We start from the raw sequence: 22,490 nt of genomic DNA, 5'->3' as shown, positions 1-22,490 counted from the left end.
CCTTGCCACAACTAGAGAAAGCCCTCCCACAGAAACGAAGACCCAACACAGCCAAAAATAAATATACATGAAAAAAAAAAGTCCCTCCTAAAAAAACTGCCAAAAGGGCTTCCCTGGTGGCGTAGTGGTTGAGAGTCCGCCTGCCGATGAGAGGCCCATGTACCGCAAAAAAAAAAAAAAAAAAAGAAAAACTGCCAAAATATACACCCTAATGAATACTGCCTTTCAAAATGAACCTGAAAAATAAAACAATTACAGTGTTTTCATTTAATAAAACATTTCCAATTTTGCTTCAATTCAAAGCATATTTTGAACAATGGCAATGCCTTCAGAGTCAACGTATGAGTCACTTAAGAAAGTCAGCCAGCAGTGAAAAGTACCCCTCTGTTTTCACCAAAACTTTATTATTTGTTAGGCTTGGATCTCAATTTTTTGGCACAGGAAAAAAAAAAATTGAAGACCTTTTTTTTTAAAGTTCCACAAGCTTTGAGACGTTCCAGGCACTTTCAACAAGGACAATATTATTTTAAAATATACGTAGGATCACCCCAGGTGATGACTTACAAGGAGGTAACATTTGCTTAACTCATCTGTTGTGTTATTTAATAGTCATGGTCATTTTTACTCCCAAAGTTGTATTTTATTCATACAAGTTCTTACAAAGTAGATTTTGTACACTTTGGCTGAAAATCGAAAATGCTTTTCCCACAAAACAACTGACAAATGATCACATTCTTAGTTCTTTCATGATATAGTAACATTAAATCATTTTTAGAAAATTAAAGAGCAATTTTAAGCTAATTATTAGCATCTACAAATCCATAAAATTATGAAATATCTACAAGCAAATGCACAAACCACCAGTGAAAGTGAAACTCAAGTGAACCTTGATGGAGAATACTAAAACATTCTTCTCAATAGTTTTGAAACAGGAGGGAAGGGGGCAGGGCACAACCACTGAAAGAATGACATAGCCCGAGGACACAACATAAACCGATAAGAACCATATGGGTCCAAGATGGCAAGAGTCGACTTCCACTAGACCTTGAGCCTCAGTATTCGCTCACTGTAACACATCAGCAAGCTAAATGACACACCCACAGGTGCCATGACAGCTCCAAGAGCGACCACAAGGGTCAAAAAGAGGGCGGCGGCCCAATTCCTGGAAATCCCCGCCCCTTCCCCCAAACAGCTAGAATACTCTGACCACTCATTAGCCTGTGAAATTACCCAGCCCTATAAAAACGGACAACCCCAAACCCTGGTGCCACTCTCGCCTTCTGAGATGGCCCGCACTCTGCCTGTGGAGTGTGTTTCTCTGTAAATGAATCCACTTCTCACCTATCGCTTTGTCTCTCACTGAATTCTTTCTGCCATGAGACATCAAGAAGCTGAGCTTCGTGAAGTCTTGAGAGCAGGTGTGTGATCTCAGTTAAAAGACCATGGGTTCGGGGGCTTCCCAGTGATGCAGTGGTTGAGAGCCCGCCTGCCGATACAAGGGACGGGGGTTCGTGCCCCGGTCCGGGAGGATCCCACGTGCCGCGGAGTGGCTGGGCCCGTGAGCCATGGCCGCTGAGCCTGAGCGTCCGGAGCCTGTGCTCCGCAACGGGAGAGGCCGCAGCGGGAGAGGCCACAACGGTGAGAGGCCCGTGTACCACAAAAAAAAAAAAAAAAAAAAAAAAAAGACCATGGGCTCAAGTCCCAATGTGAGTTATGCAGCTTCAGTTTTCCTTCAGATTCACATTGCAGCTGGCCTAACATGGTTATCACCAAAAAAAAAAAATCAGATAGAAATTTTATTATTTCAATTTGATTTTGTTCCCTAAGATAAAAGAGCAGTCTATGAAATATGAAATAAATAAGAATGATCTGGAAGTCTTGTAGGGGTCCAGTTTCAGTACATGGGCACTTTCCCATTTCTCTCTTTATTTTATAAAGTACTTCATTTAGCCACTCTGGAAGAATTTATTTTTTTGATATCAACTTGGCTCAGAATCAGTGTCCCATTTTTGAATTTTCCAACCTGTCCAATCCGTCCACTTGACAAAATACTGGGAGCCGATTTCTTCTTTTTGGATTTCCTACATTTAAAGTGAGAGGAAGGTACTATAGTTAAGCTTATACAAAAGGATTTCAGCACCACCAACCAGGCCACTGAGGTCTGGCCCTGCAACCTCCCGGCCCCTCCCATGCAATGCCCTCGCCCCACTGCAGCACCACTAGCTTCCTGCATCCCTGAATATGCCAACTGCCTCCTGCCCCAGGGCCTTTGCACTGGTTTCTTCCACGCTGAATATTCTGCTACCGGATCTTTCCAGATCTTCCCCACTCAATTCTCGACTTAGATGTGGCCCCCTTAGAAAGACACACCAGCCCACCTTCAGTGATGTTCTCTCACGATGCACTATTTCACCCTCCTCATGAAACCTGCCAGGACCTGACATGCCCTTATCTGTTTAGATGTTTTGGTGTGTTTCCCTCCCTAAAATGTAAGCTCCTCCAGGGCAGGGACCCTCAGTGTGATCATGGCTGTATGCCCAACACCTAGACACCTATGTTCCCGGCGCACAGTGGGCCCTTGACAGACCACACAACCAGAACAGATGACCACCTTCCAGCAAGCGCAAGCTCACTAGGGGTCCAAGAAAAAGCTCAAGACAAAAGTAGTTGAAACAGTAATTTGAGGAGAGAGAAAAAGGTACTTGAACAAAACAAGCAGAAAGGCACAAAATCAATGCTCCATTACTCAAACCATGGTGCTCTCCTTCATACGGTCATGCAAACGCAGGCAGCACAGGCTCTCTTAGGAGGGGACAGAGGTCTTGTTGGAAACGTCAATCTCAGCTTTTCCACTAGTCACTGCACATGTCTGCTCTTTGAAAATGGGTGACTGGAGAAGGTTCCTAGTTCAATTCTGAGGGAGTCGTCTGATCTTGGACAATTTACTGAATCCTGTCTCCCCCCTCAAGGGCTTGATTTAGGATCAGGAGAGACAGTGCAGCACTCTAACAGGCTAGAAACACCACATCAATTCAAGGTATTATGTTCAGAACTACCAATAAATAGGTTTATCCAAATCATTCCACCCGAGTACCTGATGGTATCACTCACCTGTCTTCCTGTCCTTTCCTCTTCTTTTTCTTAAAAATATCTGTGTCCTGGGCCTGATTTCACAATTAAAGAAAACATATGTAGTATCAGTAGTGGATGATGGAGATTCAAAAAAGGCAAGAGGTTTGTGACCAAAAGCCACAGAGATATCATTTATTTTTAATATTTTTTTCAAGTAGGCATGTTAATTATATAAAGTTTTATCCTAAAACCCTTTCAAGACTGTGAAAGGCCATTCAGAGAAAACGGACAGTAGAAATGTCAAATCTTCCATTTTAAGCGAAAGGGAGGGAGCGTAACGTCTATTCCCCTTGTGGTTTTTCAGAAGCCTGTGTGTTCTATACAATGTAAAAGGCAAAAAAAAAAAAAAAAAAGACTGCCTATAGGGAAAAGGTCAAAGTAGCTCACAGTACCTGACCAGGAGTTTGCTATTTCAAAGCAAACCTTTCAGGTAAATAAGTCAGATTATGTAGCTGGTATCACAAAATGTAGCTGACTTGAAGAGAGGGTAAGAACAGTCATCTAACTCTAGATTTGTTGCTGTCTAGACTGCTTTCCAAGTAGCGGGGTCCAGCAAATTGCAACCACCTTTCTGTTCTAGTTTAAGAAAAGGCTATCACACCTACCGTTCTCTTTTCTTTTTCCTTTGCTGACTTTTTTTCTTTGATTTGCTCCTGCAAAACCTTGTAATTCACATAACTATTTTTGGGAGGCTGAAATGAGAAAGGACACTCAGCATCATTTTTCACTTTGCCTTTGCCCCAGCCCCACCTTGCCCGGGGCGCCCCCCCTTTGCTGTACCCCGTCTGCAGGTGGGAGGCAGAAGCAGCCCTCACCTTAGCGCCCAGCATAATGGCACGTCCCTGCTCCAGGACTCTCTCCTTTCCTTTTCCATAACCTGTGATCCCAAACCGGTGCACTTCCAAACGAGCCTGCAGACACAAAGCACAGTCAGGCCCAAGTGCCTTCCGGAAGCTCCACAGAGGAAACACAGCCCTAGGAGTGCTGCCTGCCAGACACGATGGGCTACATGCCCAGCACTTTCATGGAGGACCTGCAGGGGCTACACCTCGCAAGAGTGCTGTCACAGTGTGGTTTAAGCAGCTTTGTGGAGTCTCTCACAAAGGTCCATAACCTCCCCACGCCACTCTCCCACATTGAATGCAGGCAGTCGAAGCAAAGACTTATCTCCACACAAATCAGTGACAAAACGAGGGTGACCTGCAGAGCTCTGCCGTACTTTAGGATGTGCCCTAAAACATACTATACTACCCATAAAGGCAACAACTAAAAGTACCTTCCCCAACACATCTACTCACACGTGGAAACCCTTTATCACAGCAGCTTCAAACACAGGTCCATGTTCTTTCTTTAAAAACATATTGTAGAAGAGAAAAAGTCACCAATACCCACTCTTAGCAGCTGAATTACTTCCTGTCTTTTTTCTCACACATTATTTTTCATTTTTAAAAAATTATTTATTTATGGATTATTTTGGCTGCGCCAGGTCTTAGTTGCGGCACATGGGACCTTCACTGCAGCACGTGGACCCTTAGTTGCGGCATGCATGTGGGATCTAGTTTCCCGACCAGGGATCGAACCCGGGCCCCCTGCATTGGGAGCGCACAGTCTTAGCCACTGGACCACCAGGGAAATCCCTCTCACATATTTTTTTAAAACCTACTTACAACCACAGAACACATACATCCCTGCTTTTCCTACTTACCACTGCATCCTCACTGTAGCCACAAAACCATGTTTTAAACGACTGCACCATGTTTAATCAAGTAACTGTAGTGTGATCTGCTTCACCATTCCCCCAACCACTGGACAACATGTAAACACATTCATTTTTGGTATTACAAAGCTGAAAAAATTAATAACTTCAAAGCACATACCTTTTCTAAGTTGAATTCTTGTAAATCCACATCTTTCTCGAGAATACTAGTTTTGGTCTGAAAAGGAAAAGAAAACATTTGTATTAAGGTCATCTGTTCCTTATAGTATCCATCACACCAAGAGCATACTCACGTTTTTAAAAGCCTTGAAACTGGCCCAGATGCCTAAATAACAAACAATAATATGTGCTTGTTGCACAAAAGCCTAATTAACAGCTAATGGAAGACAAATGGAGAAAATTAATTTAAGGTTTCAAAGTTTAAGAAAAGACTGACGAGAAACTAAGAAAAAAGAAAAGAGACTAAGAGAGAGACCAATGTCTGTATCTCACGTACCAAATGTGGGAAACTCTGTATGGTGGGGGGGGGGTTAGAAAAGGATAACTGAGCAGAATTTTAGAGGGTAAAAAGGTCATATTTAAATAATTCTCGGGAATTCCCTGGCGGTCCAGTGGTTAGGACTTGGCACTTTCACTGCCATGGCCTGGGGTTCAATCCCTGGTCAGGGAACTAAGATCCCACAAACCTCGAGGGGAAGGAAGGAAGGGAGGGAGGGAGAGAGAAAGAATTCCCTCTTTAATTCCCTCTTTTCTTCCCTCGTATCTAGCCATTGGAATAATGGCTAACTCTCTTGAGTTGAAAATTTCTTTCAGGAACATCAGATTTCTAGAAATGATGGAGACTGGGTTTATAATTCCCCACAGAAAATAATGATACTGGAAATGCCATCAAAATATGTGACTCTTTACATCAATATATCCCCTGGCTGTGGTTACCAATCCATAGAATTGACTGGAAGTTTGAGACTTCAAGGAAACTACTGTCAAATCTGGCCAAGGACAGTGATCTCTCCTCAACCTCAGGCCATCCCAGCCGTGCAACATCTAGAAAAGCAGTCCTGGCCTCCGGCTCAGCAGGGCAGAGTCTGTGCGGAGGGCAAAGGGCAGGGGAATGGCTTGTTCAAACCTTTCTGCTTGTAACCTGCCTTCACTGATTAAGCTCGCTTGAGTTATCTTGTTCTTTCCTTTCCCCTCTCTTTAACTGCATACCAACCCAGCTTCTCGTAGCCCAGTTGTTTTGCAGGAATTTGTAGTCAGCGCCTGCCCCGTGCGAGCTGGCTAAGGCTGGCCGGGTCATCAGCCCTAAAACTGGGCCTGCGCAAGTGTCCGAGGAAAGAGGGCCTTTCGAGGTCAGGGGCCAGAAAGCTCCGATCATGCTGAGCACCTCCATTTTGAACACAGATGCCTGTAACCCAGATACCCCTGCACAGAACACTGATTACCTCACCTTTTCCCCTTCCTCCGATCACTCTTCCCCACTCCTAAGGCCACCGTGCTTATCCCGTAAAGACCCCAGCCCCCTCGCTGTTGGGAGGCGGATCTCAGACTTGCTCTCCCATCTCCTCACTTGGCTGCCTCGTGAATAAACTGTAAACCTCAGCATCTCAGCGTCTGGCTTGCTGCACGTTGGGCAAATGGACCTGGTTCAGTAACAGATCCTTCTTTATAGAAAAAAATTCTTGGCTAATTATCATGATGATGAGTCTATCAGCATGACCCCCACCACTACCATAACTTTAATTTCTACTTTTAGCTGTAAAACCACTTTAGTACATTATTCACAATGCAGCATCTGCATTTAGAAACGATCAGTGGTCTCCCCTGTTTTCTTTCCCCTTCCCTCACTGTGGTAGGGGGCACTAGTGCCTACAGGCAATACTGGGTCCTCCTCCACGTCTAGGCCCACAGGAGAACTGGGCTTTGCTGCCCACCTGAAGTCAGGCGCGGCTACACGACTTGTCTTGGCCGAAAGGCGAGCAGAGGAAGCGGACCCCTCCCACATGAAACCTCTAGAGCCCTCATCGGGAGTCCCTGGTGGCGCAGTGGCTGAGAGCCCGCCTGCCAGTGCAGGGGGCACAGGTTCCAGCCCTGGTCCAGGAGGATCCTACATGCCGCGGAGCAGCTAAGCCCGTGCGCCACAGCGAGCCTGTGAGCCATAACTACTGAGCCCGCGCGCCTAGAGCCCATGCTCCACAACCAGAGAAGCCACCGCCATGGGAAGCCCGCGCACCGCAACCAAGAGTGGCCCCTGCTCGCCGCAACTAGAGAAAGCCCGCGCACAGCAACGAAGACCCGACGCAGCCAAAAAACAAACAAACAAAAATTTAAAAAATAAAAAAGGCTTCATCAACTCCCCTTCTCCACCAAATGGTGGAGCCCCTATCACCCTGGGTCCCTAGGTTAGGATGGCGTGGATCACAGCCATCTGCCCTGACAATCCTGATGAACGGTAACAGGAGAACAAGATTGACTTTTGCCTTTAAACCACTGAGATGCAGGGACTACTTGTTATGGAACCACTGTCTCACCTATCTTGACTGATAAAGCCTCACTGTCCCACACACGACAGAGACAAACGTTTGGAGATTGTGAGAGCCTGTCTGTTAGGTAATGAAGAAGAAAGCAAGCTCTAAGAAGCAGACTCAGACTGAGTACCAGACTCAGTGAACTTTCTCATGGGCTGACTTGGTGACCAAAAGTATTTTCTCCTGCACTGGTAAGATTTTTCTTCTATTAGTTACACTGTCCAAACTTTTTCCAATTAGAGAAGAGTTGGGTAAATAAACACTCTCTTTTAAATTATGCCAACAGTTCTGGGAACATTGAGAAATTTTTTCATATCTTCTTGAGTGTAAATTATTTCAATTAAATTACTTTCTTCTTAATACCTATCTGACACTGGATGTACTAAAGAGTAGGGGACATGGTACAGCTAGAGGGTGATGGACTTCAGGGCAGCCCTGGGATACTGCAGAGATTACGAGGGCAGTAAGAACCTGGGGCAGGGACTTCCCTGACAGTCCAGAGGTTAACACTCTGCTTCCAAAGCAGAGGGCGCGTAGGCTGGATCCCTGGTCAGGGAACTAAGATCCCATGTGCCATGGGGTGTGGCCAAAAATAAATAAATAAATAATAAAATAAACATTAAAAAAAGAAAAAAAGAACCTGGGGTAATAACTTGACAGAATGCCAACGTGCAGCTTCTGGTGCAGGACGCTTGAGTTCCTCAAGAGACAAACAGCCCAGCTAATCTACATTCCCTCTCGCTTGTCTAGTAGTTGGGCACACAGCTTTTAAGCCAGAAAGCCTGGGGTCTGAACCTGAGCTCTAGCACTTATTTCACATCCACAGTCCTTTACCTGGAATCCTGAGACAATTCAGATGGCAATACTGTGAACATACTGAATACTGTCCAAGACAGCAACCCGTAATTAAGCACATTTACGTTTCTGCAGCAATGCCTATGAATATTCATGTGCAATGGAACCAACAGAAATAACTCTTAAGCCTCACTTCAGTTCAGGTCAGGTTTCACTGCCAAATAAATTCACGCCAAATTTAAAAAAACAACCTAACTTGTGCTTTCCAAAGCTCTGGGGTTTTGGAACTGCAGATATGGGATGGTGGGGTACCTGCTTAAATGCAGGCAAATAGTTCAACCTCTCTAGGCATCAACCTCTTCTGCGAAATGAAGACAGGTCACGCTGTGAAGACCTAATGAGACACTGAGCTAGTTAATGAATGTAAGTAACCATGGTTAGCACACAGTAAGCATTCAGGAAATCCCAGTAAATCTTTCCTCAGCAATTCCTTACACGTTCAGAAGCAGTGTATGTGTACCTCAGTCCAGGCCACAGGATCCAGGCGTCGCTTCTAACCTAGAGTACACTGTTCTATTATGTCTACTATATCTTTCTTGTCTCTTTTCTGTGGAGGCCATAAGGTTCATGAGATGGACCAGTGTTAGGGGTGGAAAAATCACACTGATCAGACACACCTCTGAAGGCCAGACAATACTTGGATCATTTTAAGCTACACTTGACCCTTTCATTTCTTAAGAGCATAGGAATTTTCTTCCTTATAGGCAGCCTTGCACTCATTAAAGAGTGAGTTCATCCACTCAATCCTCAAATCACAAGTCCAGGCCACCCCGTTTTGAACCTGGACCCCTACAGTAAACTCCTCACTCCATCCCCTCATGCCTCTGGCTGCTGCTCACCTATAATCCATTTACCATGCAGGGGCCAGAGCCATCCTTTTAAAATATAAATCAGACCACTTCATGCCCTTGCTTAAATTCTCTGGTGGCTTTGCATGTGCTTTAAACTAACTCCAAAGGCCCCATGTCTCCAGGGCCTGGTGCGGGCTGGCCTCAGCCTGTCTCTCCAACAGCCCACACCTTACCCCTCCCTTGGCTCCTGGAACCTCTACAGGCCTCTGCAGGCCTCTCTACAGCTCAGGGCATTTACAAGACAGCTTCCCTCTGCCTGCCTTACTCTGCTCCCTCCTTTCCCAGCACCCTGCAACAGAGCATCAGCCTGAAGTGACCTCCTCGGACACCTCTGACCACTGGCTCTAAAGGAAGCTCTGCCTGTTACTCTCAGGACCCTGTATCTTTCCTTCAGAGGGCTTATAGCTCTTTTTAAGTATATTATTGATATTAATTTATCCAGGGTTTGCCTAACCCACCAGTAAACCATATATTCCATGAGAGCAGAGGACTGTACCTTGTTTACTGTGGGATCTCCTGGGCCTGGCAATAGTAGGCACCCAATTATTTGTGGAATAAATGAATGAATAAGATTTCTGGGCAGACTACATCTATAGAGCTTAACAAATGGGACATGATCAGGAAGTTCATTTGTAGGTCAGCTATCTGGAATGGGTAAAATATTAAACAAATGGTGACCAAGTTCCCAGGTAAGTCCATTGAAAGGGGTTCTGGTCACCAACTCTGATGCAGGGGGGAGGGTTTCCCACACATGCGAGCAACGGTCCCACACAGCCAGGTGTTCTACAGTTCAGTGCTATTCTGACCCTATCTACCAGAGACGGCACAGGTTCTGCAGGTGAAGGGGCTCAGTCCTATGATACCGTCCCCACTTCAGAGACCAAATGCAAGCCTAGGTTGTTACCTGTAGTACTTCTGAAAGACCGCCTATAGACTGGAAGTTCTCATGACCCCCTCCTTGAGTTCAACTAATTTGCTAGAGTGGATCACAGAACTCAAGAAACCCATTTACTTCCTAGATCACCAGCTTATTCTAAAAGGACATAACTCAGGGACAGCCAGATGGAGGGGGTGCAGAGGGAAAGGCTCACAGGAAGGGGCGAGGAACTTCCACACCTGCTCCAGGCTCCACTCTCCCAACCTGGACGCTCTCCAAACCAAACCCCATCCTTCTGGAGTTTCACAGGTTTCATCACACAGGCATAATTGAGTAAATCATTGGCTACTGGCAACTGATTTAACCTCTAGCCCCTTTGCCCTCCCCAGAAGTAGCCCCTAAATCAGGTTAACTGATTTAACCTCTAGCCCCTTTGCCCTCCTCAGGTCATATGTTCTCTAATCACAGGGTTGGTCCCCCTGGCAACCAGTCCCCATTCAAGGACGCTTTCCAAGTCATTTCACTAACACAACAAAAGACACCTTTACTGCTCTCATCTCTTAAGAAATTCCAGAAACAAATATTTAATATTTCGTATTATAAACTGTCATATCACACCCATGAAAATATGTTTCAATATACTATGTAGTTTAACCATTATTTATTGTGCAAACCTAAATTCTGGGAAAAGAAGGTCATTTACTTGCCAGTACCTCTTGTGTTCTCGAGAATACTTCAGACAACAGAGGGCAACAGGAACTCACATGGAGACTCGACTAGTGGGGGGGAGCCACATAAATGGAGAAATAAAAGGAAAACAGAAGTAAAAAGAAAACTTCAAAGATGGCCAGCTGATTGTACAACTGGTCAATGGAGGCCATCATTATTTGATCACGTATTTTTGCGGACCCCATGTCTGTCTGCACTGTCCTATGGTGACTTGTAAGTTTTCAGAGAGCAGGGGCCCCATGTACATGTTCCCATGTTGCACAAACTCTTAGCATAGCACTATGTGTCTTAATTACTCCAATGGTCTATCCTTTGCCTGGCATGCCCTATACCCAGGATATGCCACAACAACTAGCTCTATATTAATTTGCAGTTATTTATACGTTGTAGTATCAACATTCTAAAGTCTTCTTATGGCATATGTGTTGTTACTGTGTTCACATATACTGTCTCCTTAGCCAGACACATTCACATTTTCAGAAGATAAACTTTAAAAAGGAGAAAAGGGTCAAGATGGTAGACTAGGAGGACACGGAGTTTGAGTCTCTGCACAACTAGGGCACCTACCAGGCACTGGTGGGTGACCAAGGACACCTAAGGGGACGGGAGGAACGCCCAGCGAGTGGGTAGGACGTGGGGCATGCAGGGAAGTGAAGGGGGAGGAGAAGTGGAGGGGGGACCGGACTCCGGAGGGGCGGCTGGGGGAGGGGAAGGGAATCCCAGGCCCGGAGAGGGAAAGGGGATGGACAGTTGGGAGGGCAGAGGATCAGAAGGGCATGTGGCCAGCGTTTCCCCTGCCCACTTGGGTCCCAGGGAGCCTGCTGAGATCCCAGGCCTGATCCTCTGCCCACCAAGGCCCCTCCAGCTGCGTGGGTCCTGAGGGAGTGGGAGGGGAGGAGGGGAAGCAACAGTAAAGGCTGGACCTCTGGGACCGGCACCCGAGGGGTGGCTGGGGGAGGGGAGGAGTTCTCATACCTTCTCCCCTCCTCCCCTCCATGGATCCCACCCACAGTTAGGGGTTCAGCAGCAACAGGGGAGACCCTCAGGGGAGCGGAGGAACGGAAGGGAGCGCAGTCAGTGCTCTCCCTGCCCACTTGGGCGCCAGGGAGCCTGTTGGGCTCTGGGGCCTAATCCCCCGCCGCCCTCAGAGGCTCCCTTGGCAGTGCAGAGCCCAAGCCCCACCCCTGCCCCCCCACCCGGGGCCCTACCTCTACATCCACTCCAAGACCCCCTCCAGCTACACTGGGCCTAAGCACCACCCACCCACCCTCACTGAGGGCCCAACCTCCAAACCCCGGAACTGCACAGTCCAGAGGCCCCCTCGGGCCATGGTGCCTCTCCCTGAGCAGAGTGCAGGTGCGAAGCCAAGCCGAGGCCTGCCCCCGCCCCCCACCCCTCCCTGGCCTAAGGCCCACCTTCCCCCCCCCCCACCGGGCCTAAGCACTGCCCCCCACAGCCAAAACCCTTCCCAGTCTTTCGTTTTTCCTTTGTTTTTTCTTTTCTCTCTTGTGGTTCTGTTTTACCTTGTTGTAGCTGTTTCAATTACATTTTTATTTTTCCTAATGTATTTTTTATCTTTCTAATTTTATTTTATTTTTTATTCTTTGTTATTGTACTGCTCCTTTTTTTTTTTTCTTTTCTTTTGCGATGCCACACGGCTTGCAGAACCTTGGTTCCCAGGCTAGGGGTCAGGCCTGAGTTCCTGTGGTGGGAAGGCCGAGTCCAAACGGCTGAACTAACAGAGAACCTCAGATCCCAGGGAATATTAATTGGAGTGAAGCCTGTCTCGGCACCAAGACCCAGATCTACCCAACTACCTGCAAACTCCAGTGCTGGATGCCTGGAGGCCAAACAACCAGTAAGACTGGAACACAGCCCCACCCATCAATAAAAATGAGACAACAAAAAATATGTTACAGATGGAGGTGCAAGGTAAAAACCTACAAGACCAAATAAATGAAGAGGAAATAGGCAACCTACCTGAAAAAGAATACAGAGTAATGATAGTAAAGATGATCCAAAATCTCAAAACAGAATGGAGAAAATACAAGAAACGTTTAACAAGGACCCAGAAGAACTAAAGAGCAAACAAACAGTGATGAACAATAAAATAACTGAAATTAAAAATACTCTAGAAGGAATCAATAGCAGAATAACTGAGGCAGAAGATCAGTTAAGTGAGATGGAAGATAAAATGGTGGAAATAACTGCCATGGAGCAGAACAAAGAAAAAAGAATAAAAGAATTGAGGACAGTCTTGGAGATCTTTGGGATAACATTAAATGCACCAACATTCGAATTATAGGGGTCCCAGAAGAAGAAGAGAAAGAGAAAGGGTCTGAGAAAATATCTGAAGAGATTATAGTCAAAAACTTCCCTAACATGGGAAACGAAATAGTCACCCAAGTCCAGGAAGTGCAGAGAATTGCATACAGGATAAACTCTAGGAGAAACACACCAAGACACATATTAAGCAAATGAATAAAAATTAAATTCAAAGAAAAAATATTAAAGCAGCAAGGAAAAGCAACAAATAACATACAAGGGAATCCCCATAAGGTTATCAGCTGATTTCACAGCAGAAACTGCAGGCCAGAAGGGAGTGGCAGGATATATTTACAGCGATGAAAGGGAAAAACCTACAACCAAGATTACTCTACCCAGCAAGGATCTCATTCAGATTCCACGGAGAACTCAAAAGCTTTACAAACCAGCAAAAGCTATGAGAATTCACCACCAAACTGGCTTTACAACAAATGCTAAAGGGACTTCTCTAAGCAGGAAACACAAGAAAAGAAAAAGACCCACAAAAACAAACTCAAATCAATTAAGAAAATGGTAATAGGAACATACATATCGATAATCACCTTGAATGTAAATGGATTAAACGCTCCAACCAAAAGACACAGACTGGCTGAATGGATACAAAAACAAGACCCACATATATGCTGTCTACAAGAAACCCACTTCAGACTTAGGGACACATACAGACTGAAAGTGAGGGGATGGAAAAAGATATTCCATGCAAATGGAAATCACAAGAAAGCTGGAGTAGCAATACTCATATCAGATAAAATAGACTTTAAAATAAAGACTGTTACAAGAGATAAGGAAGGACACTACATAATGATCAAGGATCAATCCAAGGAGAAAACATAACAATTACATACATTTATGCATCGAACATAGGAACACCTCAATACATAAGGCAAATACTAATAGCCATAATGGGGGAAATCAAAAGTAACAAAGTAATAGTTGGAGGACTTTAACACCCCACTTACACCAATAGACAGATCATCCAGACAGAAAATAAATAAGGAAACACAAGCTTTAAATGATGCAATAGACCAGACAGACTTAATTGATATTTATAGGATATTCCACCCAAAAGCAGAAGAATACACTTTCTTCTCAAGTGCATACTGAACGTTCTCCAGAATAGATCACATCTTGGGTCACAAATCAAGGCTTGGAAAATTTAAGAAAATTGAAATCGTATCAACCATATTTTCCTACGAACGCTATGAGATTAGTAGTCAATTACAGGAAAAAAACCTGTAAAAACACAAACACGTGGCAGCTAAACAGTGCGCCGCTAAATAACCAAGAGATCACCGAAGAAATCAAAGGAGAAATTTTAAAATACCTAGAAACAAATGACAATGAACACACAATGATCCAAAACCTATGGGAAGCAGAGAAAGCATTTCTAAGAGGGAAGCTTATGGCAATTCAAGCTCACCTCAAGAAAAAAGAAAAATGTCAAATAAACAATCTAATCTTACATCTAAAGCAACTAGAAAAAGAAGATCAAAGAAAACCCAAAGTTAGTAGAAGAAAAGAAATCATAAAGATCAGAGCAGAAATAAAAACAAAGAAAATAGCAAAGATCAATAAAACTAAAAGTTGGTTCTTCGAGAAGATAAACAAAATTGATAAACCTTTACCCAGACTCATCAAGAAAAAAAAAAGAGAGGACTCAAATCAATAAAATTAGAAATGAAAAAGGAGAGATTACAACTGACACCACAGAAATACAAAGGATCATAAGAGACTACTACAAGCAACTCTATGCCAATAAAATAGACAACCTGGAATAAATGGACAAATTCTTGGAAAGGTACAACTTTCCAAGAATGAACCAGGAAGAATTAGAAAATATAAACAGACCAATGAACAGGTAATGAAATTGAAACTGTAATTAAAAATCTTCCAACAAACAAAAGTCAGGACCAGATGGTTTCACAGGTGAATTCTATCAAACATTTAGAGAAGAGTTAACACCTACCCTTCTCAATCTCTTCCAAAAAATTGCAGAGGGAGGAACATTCCCAAACTCGTTCTATGAGGCCACCATCACCCTGATACCAAAACCAGGCAAAGATATCACAAAAAAGAAAATTACAGACCAATATCACTGATGAACATAGATGCAAAAATCCTCAACAAAGTACTAGCAAACAGAAGCCAACAACACATTAAAAGGATCATACACTGTGATCAAGTGGGATTTATCCCAGGGACACAAGGATTCTTCAATATACGCAAATCAATCAATGTGATACACCATATTAACAAGTTGAAGAAGAAACACCATATGATCATCTCTATAGATGCAGAGAAAGCTTTTGAAAAAATTCAATACCCATTTATGATAAAAACTCTCCAGAAAATGGGCACAGAGGGAATCTACCTCAACATAATAAAGGCCATATTCGACAAACCCACAGCAAACATCATTCTCAATGGTGAAAAACTGAAAGCATTTCCTCTAATATCAGGAACAAGACAAGGATGTCCACTCTCGCCACTATTATTCAAGATGGTATTGGAAGTCTTAGCCATGGCAATCAGAGAAGAAAAAGAAATAAAAGGAATCCAAATTGGAGAAGAAGAAGTAAAACTGTCACTGTTTGCAGATAACATGATACTATACATAGAGAATCCTAAAGATGCCACCAGAAAACTACTAGAACTAATCAATGAATCTGGTAAGGTTGCAGGATACAAAATTAATGTATAGAAATTTCTTGCATTCCTATACACTAACAATGAAATATGAGAAAGAGAAATTAAGGAAACAATCCCATTTATCATCACAACAAAAAGAATGAAATACCTAGAAATAAACTTACCTAAGGAGACAGAAGACCTATACTCAGAAAACTATAAAACAATGATGAAAGAAATCAAAGATGACACAATAGATGGAGAGATATACCATGCCCCTGGATTGGAAGAATGGAGACTGTGAAAATGATTATACTACCCAAAGCAGTCTACAAGTTTAATGCAATCCCTATCAAATTACCAATGGCATTTTTCACAGAATTAGAACAAAAAATTATACAACTTGTGTGGCAACACAAAAGACCCCGAACAGCCAAAGCAACCTTGAGAAAGAAAAACAGAGCTGGAGGAATCAAGCTCCCCAACTTCAGACTATATTACAAAGCTACAGTAATCAAGACAGTATGGTACTGGCACAAAAACAGAAATATAGATCAATGGTACAGGACAGAAGGCCCAGAGATAAACCATGCACCTATGGTCACCTAATCTATGACAAAGGAATAAACAATGGAGACAAGACAGCCTCTTCAATAAATGGTGCTGGGAAAACTGGACAACTACATGTAAAAGAATGAAATTAGAACACTCCCTAACACCATACACAAAAATAAACTCAAAATGTATTAAATACCTAAATGTAAGACTGGACACTATAAAACTCTTAGAGGAAAACATAAGAAAAACACTCTGACGTAAATCACAGCAAGATCTTTTATGACCCACCTCCTAGAGTACTGAAAATAAAAACAAAAATAAGCAAATGGGACCTAATTAAACTTAAAAGCTTTTGCACAGCAAAGGAAACCATAAGCAAGATGAAAAGACAACCCTCAGAATGGGAGAAAATATTTGCAAATGAAGCAACAGACAAAGGATTAATCTCCAAAATATACAAAAGTTCATGCAGCTCAATATCAAAAAAACAAAGAACCCAATCAAAAAACAGGCGAAAGATCTAAATAGACATTTCAGCAAAGAAGACATACAGATGGTCAAGAGGCACATGAAAAGATGCTCAATATCCCTAATTATTAGAGAAATGCAAATCAAAACTACAATGAGGTATCACCTCATACCGGTCAGAATGACCATCATCAAAAAATCTACAAGCAATAAATGCTGAAGAGGGTGTGGAGAAAAGGGAACCCTCTTGCACTGTTGGGAATGTAAACTGATACAGCCACTGTGGAGAACAGTATGGAGGTTCCTTAAGAAACTAAAAATAGAGCTAGCATATGACCTAGCAATCCCACTACTGAGAAAACCGTAATTCAAAAAGATACATGTACCCCCATGTTCTCTGCAGCACTATTTGCAATAGCCAGGACATGGAAACAACCTAAATGTCCATCGACAGATGAATGGATAAAGAAGATGTGGTACATGTACACAATGGAATATTACTCAGTCATAAAAAGAAATGAAATTGGGTCATTTGTAGAGATGTGGATGGACCTAATGTCTGTCATACAGAGTGAAGTAAGTCAGAAAGAGAAAAACAAATTATCACATATTAATGCATATATGTGGAATCTAGAAAAATGGTACAGATGAATCTATTTGCGGGGCAGGAACAGAAAGGGAGACGTAGAGAATGGACGTGTGGACATGTGGGGGGAAGGGAGAGGGTGAGACGAACTGGGAGACTAGGTTTGACATAAATACACCACCATGTCTAAAATAGCTAGCTAGTGGGAACCTGCTGTAATGCACTGGGAGTTCAGACTGGCGCTCTGTGATGGCCTAGTGGAGTGGGATGGAGGCGGGGAGGAGGTCCAAGAGGCAAGGGATGTGTGTATGCATATGGCTGACTCACTTGGCTGTGCAGCAGAAACTAACACAACATTGCAAAGCAATTATACTCCAATTTAAAAAAAAGAAAGTAAAGGGGAGAACCACCAAGGAAGCTAAAAACTTCATCAAGTTGAGGAAGTCCAAAGTGTAAAACGAGCTGAGGTTCCTAAGAAAAGTCAACTACAATGAAAAGGGATTCTCTGGAGCAGAAAGAAGAATAACAGATGCTATACATGTTCCATTATAAGAGATAGGGAGATGCAGACTCATTCAACGCCAACTTTTTTGTCCTTTCTATTAGAAAGAAAACTCTCTATTCCAGAAAGATGAACATGAGTGAGTCTAAGAAAAAACTAAAGACCGAGACCTTTGAGGAAACAAGGGAGAGTGCCTAAATGCTTTATGTCAGTTAAATTCTCCAAACACATAATTGTACTGCACAACAGTGCTTTCCAACCTTCTTCAAATCGTGGCACACAGAGAAAATACTAATATACGTCTGGCTCACTGCGGTACACTGCAGTAATACCAGTCTTTCTGGAAGCTCCCTGGCTGGCCGGCTTGGGGGCTCTGGCTGCAAGGGCCAAAGGAATCCATTTCTTGGTCTGCCTGTAATAGTTCCCGTTGCCCCAGTGTTTGTATACTATAAGAATTGGAAAGCTGACCTAGAATCCTAAAATAAAGGCAGATATGGTTACAGAATGCATTAATAATCTTTGAGGAAGAGATGCTGATGAGCTTGACATAAAGTACTACCTAAATTCTAGAAAAGATGTGGTAGACACCAGTCACTAGCACGTGTTCACATGTTCATCAAGAATACGCAAGCCTGGGCTTCCCTGGTGGCGCAGTGGTTGAGAATCCGCCTGCCGATGCAGGAGACACGGGTTCGTGCCCTGGTCCGGGAAGATCCCACATGCCGCGGAGCGACTAAGCCTGTGAGCCATGGCCGCTAGGCCTGCGTGTCCGGAGCCTGTGGGAGAGGCCACAACAGTGAGAGGCCCGCATACCGCAAAAAAAAAAAAAAAAAAAAAGAATACGCAAGCCTAACCGTCTTTGTAGTGGGTTGAATGTGGTCTCCAAAAAGATATGTCCGTGCACTAAGCCCCGGGAACCTTCGAATGTGACCTTATTTGGAAAAAGCATCTTTGGAATGTAATTAAGTTAAGGATCTCATGATAAGATCCACCCTAGATTTAGGGTGGCCCTAAATCCAATGACAGGTGTCCTTCTAAGAGAAAGGCAGGAGATTTGAGACTCAGACACCAGGAAGAAATCCATGTGAAGACAGAGGAAGAGCCCAGAGCTCTGCAGCACCAGAAGCTGGAAGAAGCATGGAAGGACCCTCCCCATATGCAGAGGGAGCTTGGCCCAGCCAACAACATGATTTGGACTTCCGGCCTCCAGAACTGTGAAAGAATACATTTCTGTACAGCAGCCCCAGGAAACTAAGACAATCCTCTTTCTTTTTATGACAGACAAAAGTGTACAGTACATAGGCAAAGCAACAGATATGTAATGTCTGGATTTCTGCAATGAATTGGACAAAAACTTGTGAAAAACGTTTGGATAAGCACCCACGCCTCTCTCATAGACTGAATTCTGAGTCAGACTTACAAATTCAGCCTGAAATTGCTGCTCAGCAAAGTCACACTGCTTTCCATCAGAACGTAAGTTCCTTGAGAGAAAGCAGTTTTTGCCCTTTGTTCAATGCCTTTTGAACAAAAAAGCAGTTTTTGCCTTTTTTTCCCAGGGCCTAGAACAGTGGCAGGACAACATCGGGGTTTTCACCACAAAAGCCAGTTCATTACCTTTGTGTTCTCGTCTTGATCGGGCTTCTGTTTTCTTTTTCTACTTCTGCTGTGAAATTCCACCACTTCTACTGGTTCCCTGTTGTTCCTCAGGGGAGAGGGGGCTACTGCAGCACTAGAGACTACAGGTCCTGAAGGGAAACCGCCAGGGGCCACGGCGGCAACACCCTGCAGCTCTTCCTGGAGTTCCTGGAAGAAGCTGGAAGCACTCTTCCTCTGGCCTCTGACAAGAGATCCAGGTTGGAGATCTGGCTCTGCTACCAAGGCCACTGGGGTCCCCATATCTCTTTTCTTCTCTCTTTTCTTTCTGATCTTTTTCTGTTCTGCTTCATCTTCCGTCTCTCCTGTTTGTTCAAACACAAAAGGAAAAATAAATATTTTGTGTTTTAGCTATCACCAATACCAAATCATGCGAATGTACATGTGTCACAGCTATAAACACGCAGAAGTACACACAAAGAAAAAAACTATTTTTCTTCCAAGAGGGTCGTATTTGCACAATTTATAGAATCCAAAGTGCACAGTCATCTTTTCCCAGGTAACTATATTTATGTCTTTGACTCTTACTAGCACAATTACTTTAGTCCTCAGCTTGGTCCTGACTGTGTCATCATCGCAATACCCCAGAAACTGGTAATCCCCGTTGGCTCACACTTTGTAGTAAAAATGTTAGTACATCTGCCACTGTAGCCAGTGTTTCTTTTTAACACTTTCTAGGGTTACAGGTGGGGACCACGGTCCTCCTATTTCCCTTCACGGTTATGAATTAAGATGAACCTAAGACAACTGGCTTCATTTGAATGCCTTTATTTTCAACTAAATCTCCATACCTCCCCTTTGTTTCAGCTGTTCAAACTCTGACCAGTCACCTAAAGGTTCTGACAAGAACTCTAGGCCTAACGACTCACCGACCGTATGACCGTCACAGAGCTCTCCAAACATCAGCTATTTATGTTTGCTTCTACTTTATCAGTCTTTTATTCAGTAAGTATGTATTAAGAGTCGACTAACCTTTGGCATTAGGCATATACAAATGAGTAGATACAGCCCATGCCTTCAGAGCTCCAAGCATAATTTCCAGGCTGTGTTAACACGAACTATATTTAGGATTTTGCAGAATAGTCCTTTCCTCTAGGAAAGGACCTTTCCTCAAGGTCAGAGGCTAAGTCTTCTCTGTCTTCCAACATTCCCAAGGGCACAGAGATTCTCTGTCCACAGTTCAAGTCGATAACGAGGGCAGGGGTTGGAGCCAGAGAGTGTAGGGCTTGGAACCCAAGCTCTGCAAATTACTAACTGGGTGAACTTCAAGTTTTTTAACTTTAGTGCTTGTTTCTACAATAATGGGATTTGTCTTGTAATAATGGTATTAATGACAACATCTATTTCACGGGATTGTTGTGAAAATTAAACGAGTATATACCTGTAAAGCATGGAGTGTACGGTAAATTCTCAATACGATTTTAGCTATTATTTTTACTGTGTAATGAGCTTAGAATTTTGAGCAATGGCTCCAAAATAAAATAGCAACATCACGCTACAAATTTAAGAAATACGTTTGGCCTTTAAAGGCACTAATACCTAACGATTATCTTTGGTGCATGAACAAAGGATGTCACCTTCCCTGGGGCAAGTTCTTCAGAGCGTGTGGAAAGGTCTCCCTACTGAAGTGCCAGGAGTTGCCAATCTTTAACGATAAGCTCTTTTATCTTCCTCTTCCCCAGTCAAGATAAAAGAAGAAGAGCATAAGTCAGCCAACTTAGGGATAACAGGTCATGAAAAGCTTCCCGTGAAACCGCCCTCCGAAGTCCTTGGCAGGGGATACACTGAAGGATGAGGTCCCCACGTGACAAGGTGGCACCAATGCCCGAGAGTCAGGCGGGTCTGGGGGGTGCGTGGGGAAAGGGGGCTTCCCGGAAAAAAGCGATTCGGGGAAAAGGGGTGCTATTTCGAGAGCCCGAGGTCCTGCGACCACCTCCCCCGGTAAGTCTGAAAGCCTTGGTGCTTCCAACACGCAAGCCGGTCCCCACCGAGGGACGAGCTGGGAGGTTTAATTCATAAAAAACGCTCAACAGATTCCGGTCGCGGGGGAGGGGTGGCAAGGGTGATCTCCGACGGAAACGAGTGGGGGACCCACTGTCAGAACCGGGTCGGACTAGCTAAGAGGTGCTCGACGTTCAATAACCTTTAGCCTGAAAGCGGAGGCCGGCCCAGTTCCGGGCTGCTCAAGTCCTCTCTCCACGTGGGCTCCGAAGGCCCGTACTCACCAAAGTCGTAGAGATTTTGGAGCAGAACGTCCAGAAGGGCCTGAGAACCAGGAGGGGGGGAGGCAGCTAGCCCTGGCTCCTGCGCCATCGTGGGGCCCCGCCGGGCGTAGCGGGACAGCGCGAAAGGCGCAGAACTCCGGTCGCGCGCGGCGCCCGCTTCCGGGTTCCGATGTGCTGCGCACGCGCGCGCTGCAGGTTCCCGCGCGGCTTCCGTCCTGGTTAAGATGGTGGTGCGCGGGGTCCTGCGGAGGGGCTGCAGAGGGTGCTGCCGCCCTAGGCGAAGTCAGGCCGCCCCGCGCGGAAGAGCCGCCCCCAGCAGCACCCCAACCACCGCTTAGCTAAGAATCCTAGACCACGCCCGGGACAGCGGCTGCAGCATGGATTCTTCCGGTTCGTCCAGCTCTTGCTTCTCCGTCGGCTCCACCAGTCCCGGCGCTGTTGTGCTCCTCTACTCGGTATGCGCCCGGGGGAGCGAGGCCGGGGCGGGGCCGCGGAAGAGGACCCCCTTCTCCTGGTCTCGGGTTCCTCCGGGCTGCCACCCAGGGCCCAGAAGAGTGGGTCCGAGCCTCCTCCCCACCCCCCTAGGAGGGATTAGATGGTTGATTTGGTTTCTAGGGCAACGGTGTATCGCTGCGTGTGGGAATGTCCGTGTGCTTTTAGAAGTTTCTCCTTGAGGGTTCCGCTGGTTCCCTCCCGCTCGTTCCTTCCCTTCCCCTCCACCAGGCGTTGGGCCTTCAGAACGCCCCTGACACGGGAACAAGGCGGGGAGAATTGGAGTTTCTCCATCTCCTGCGAGGCGTGTCGGGCTGCCTTTCGGTCGAACCCGAGGAACCTGCGGGTCTGACTCAGCCTGAGGTAG

General features: G+C 44.8%; 2 protein-coding genes across 4 annotated transcripts in view; one reads left to right on the top strand and one right to left on the bottom strand.

Annotated features, from left to right (window-relative positions):
- Nucleotides 1–388: 388 nt before the first annotated feature.
- C2H1orf131 (chromosome 2 C1orf131 homolog) lies at nt 389–21,827 on the bottom strand. The gene is made up of 7 exons (XM_059053345.2): nt 21,632–21,827; nt 19,368–19,711; nt 5,010–5,066; nt 3,948–4,043; nt 3,738–3,824; nt 3,112–3,164; nt 389–2,081 (listed from the first exon to the last, which is right to left on the bottom strand). The coding sequence occupies exons 1-7, from the start codon at nt 21,717–21,719 to the stop codon at nt 1,943–1,945; spliced, it is 864 nt and encodes a 287-aa protein (XP_058909328.1). The 5' UTR covers nt 21,720–21,827; the 3' UTR covers nt 389–1,942.
- GNPAT (glyceronephosphate O-acyltransferase) overlaps nt 21,233–22,490 on the top strand; it is a 32,240-nt gene continuing 30,982 nt past the window's right edge. Inside the window, exon 1 of one of the 3 annotated variants that reach the window (XM_059053323.2) lies at nt 21,233–21,347. Coding sequence is in view for 2 of the 3 variants with exons in the window: in XM_059053322.2 (XP_058909305.1) it covers nt 22,009–22,086 (78 nt within the window). In the remaining variant the exon portion in view is untranslated. Of the gene's footprint in view, nt 21,348–21,786; nt 22,087–22,490 lie in introns of those variants that run through there. The other 2 variants (XM_059053322.2, XM_067025723.1) reach the window with 2 other exon arrangements.

The sequence above is a fragment of the Kogia breviceps genome, chromosome 2 (assembly GCF_026419965.1).
Source record: "Kogia breviceps isolate mKogBre1 chromosome 2, mKogBre1 haplotype 1, whole genome shotgun sequence".
NCBI classification, from domain to species: Eukaryota; Metazoa; Chordata; class Mammalia; order Artiodactyla; family Physeteridae; genus Kogia; species Kogia breviceps.
The sequence above is the reverse complement of the archived record's forward strand: the minus strand, read 5'-3'. Positions and strand labels throughout refer to the sequence as shown.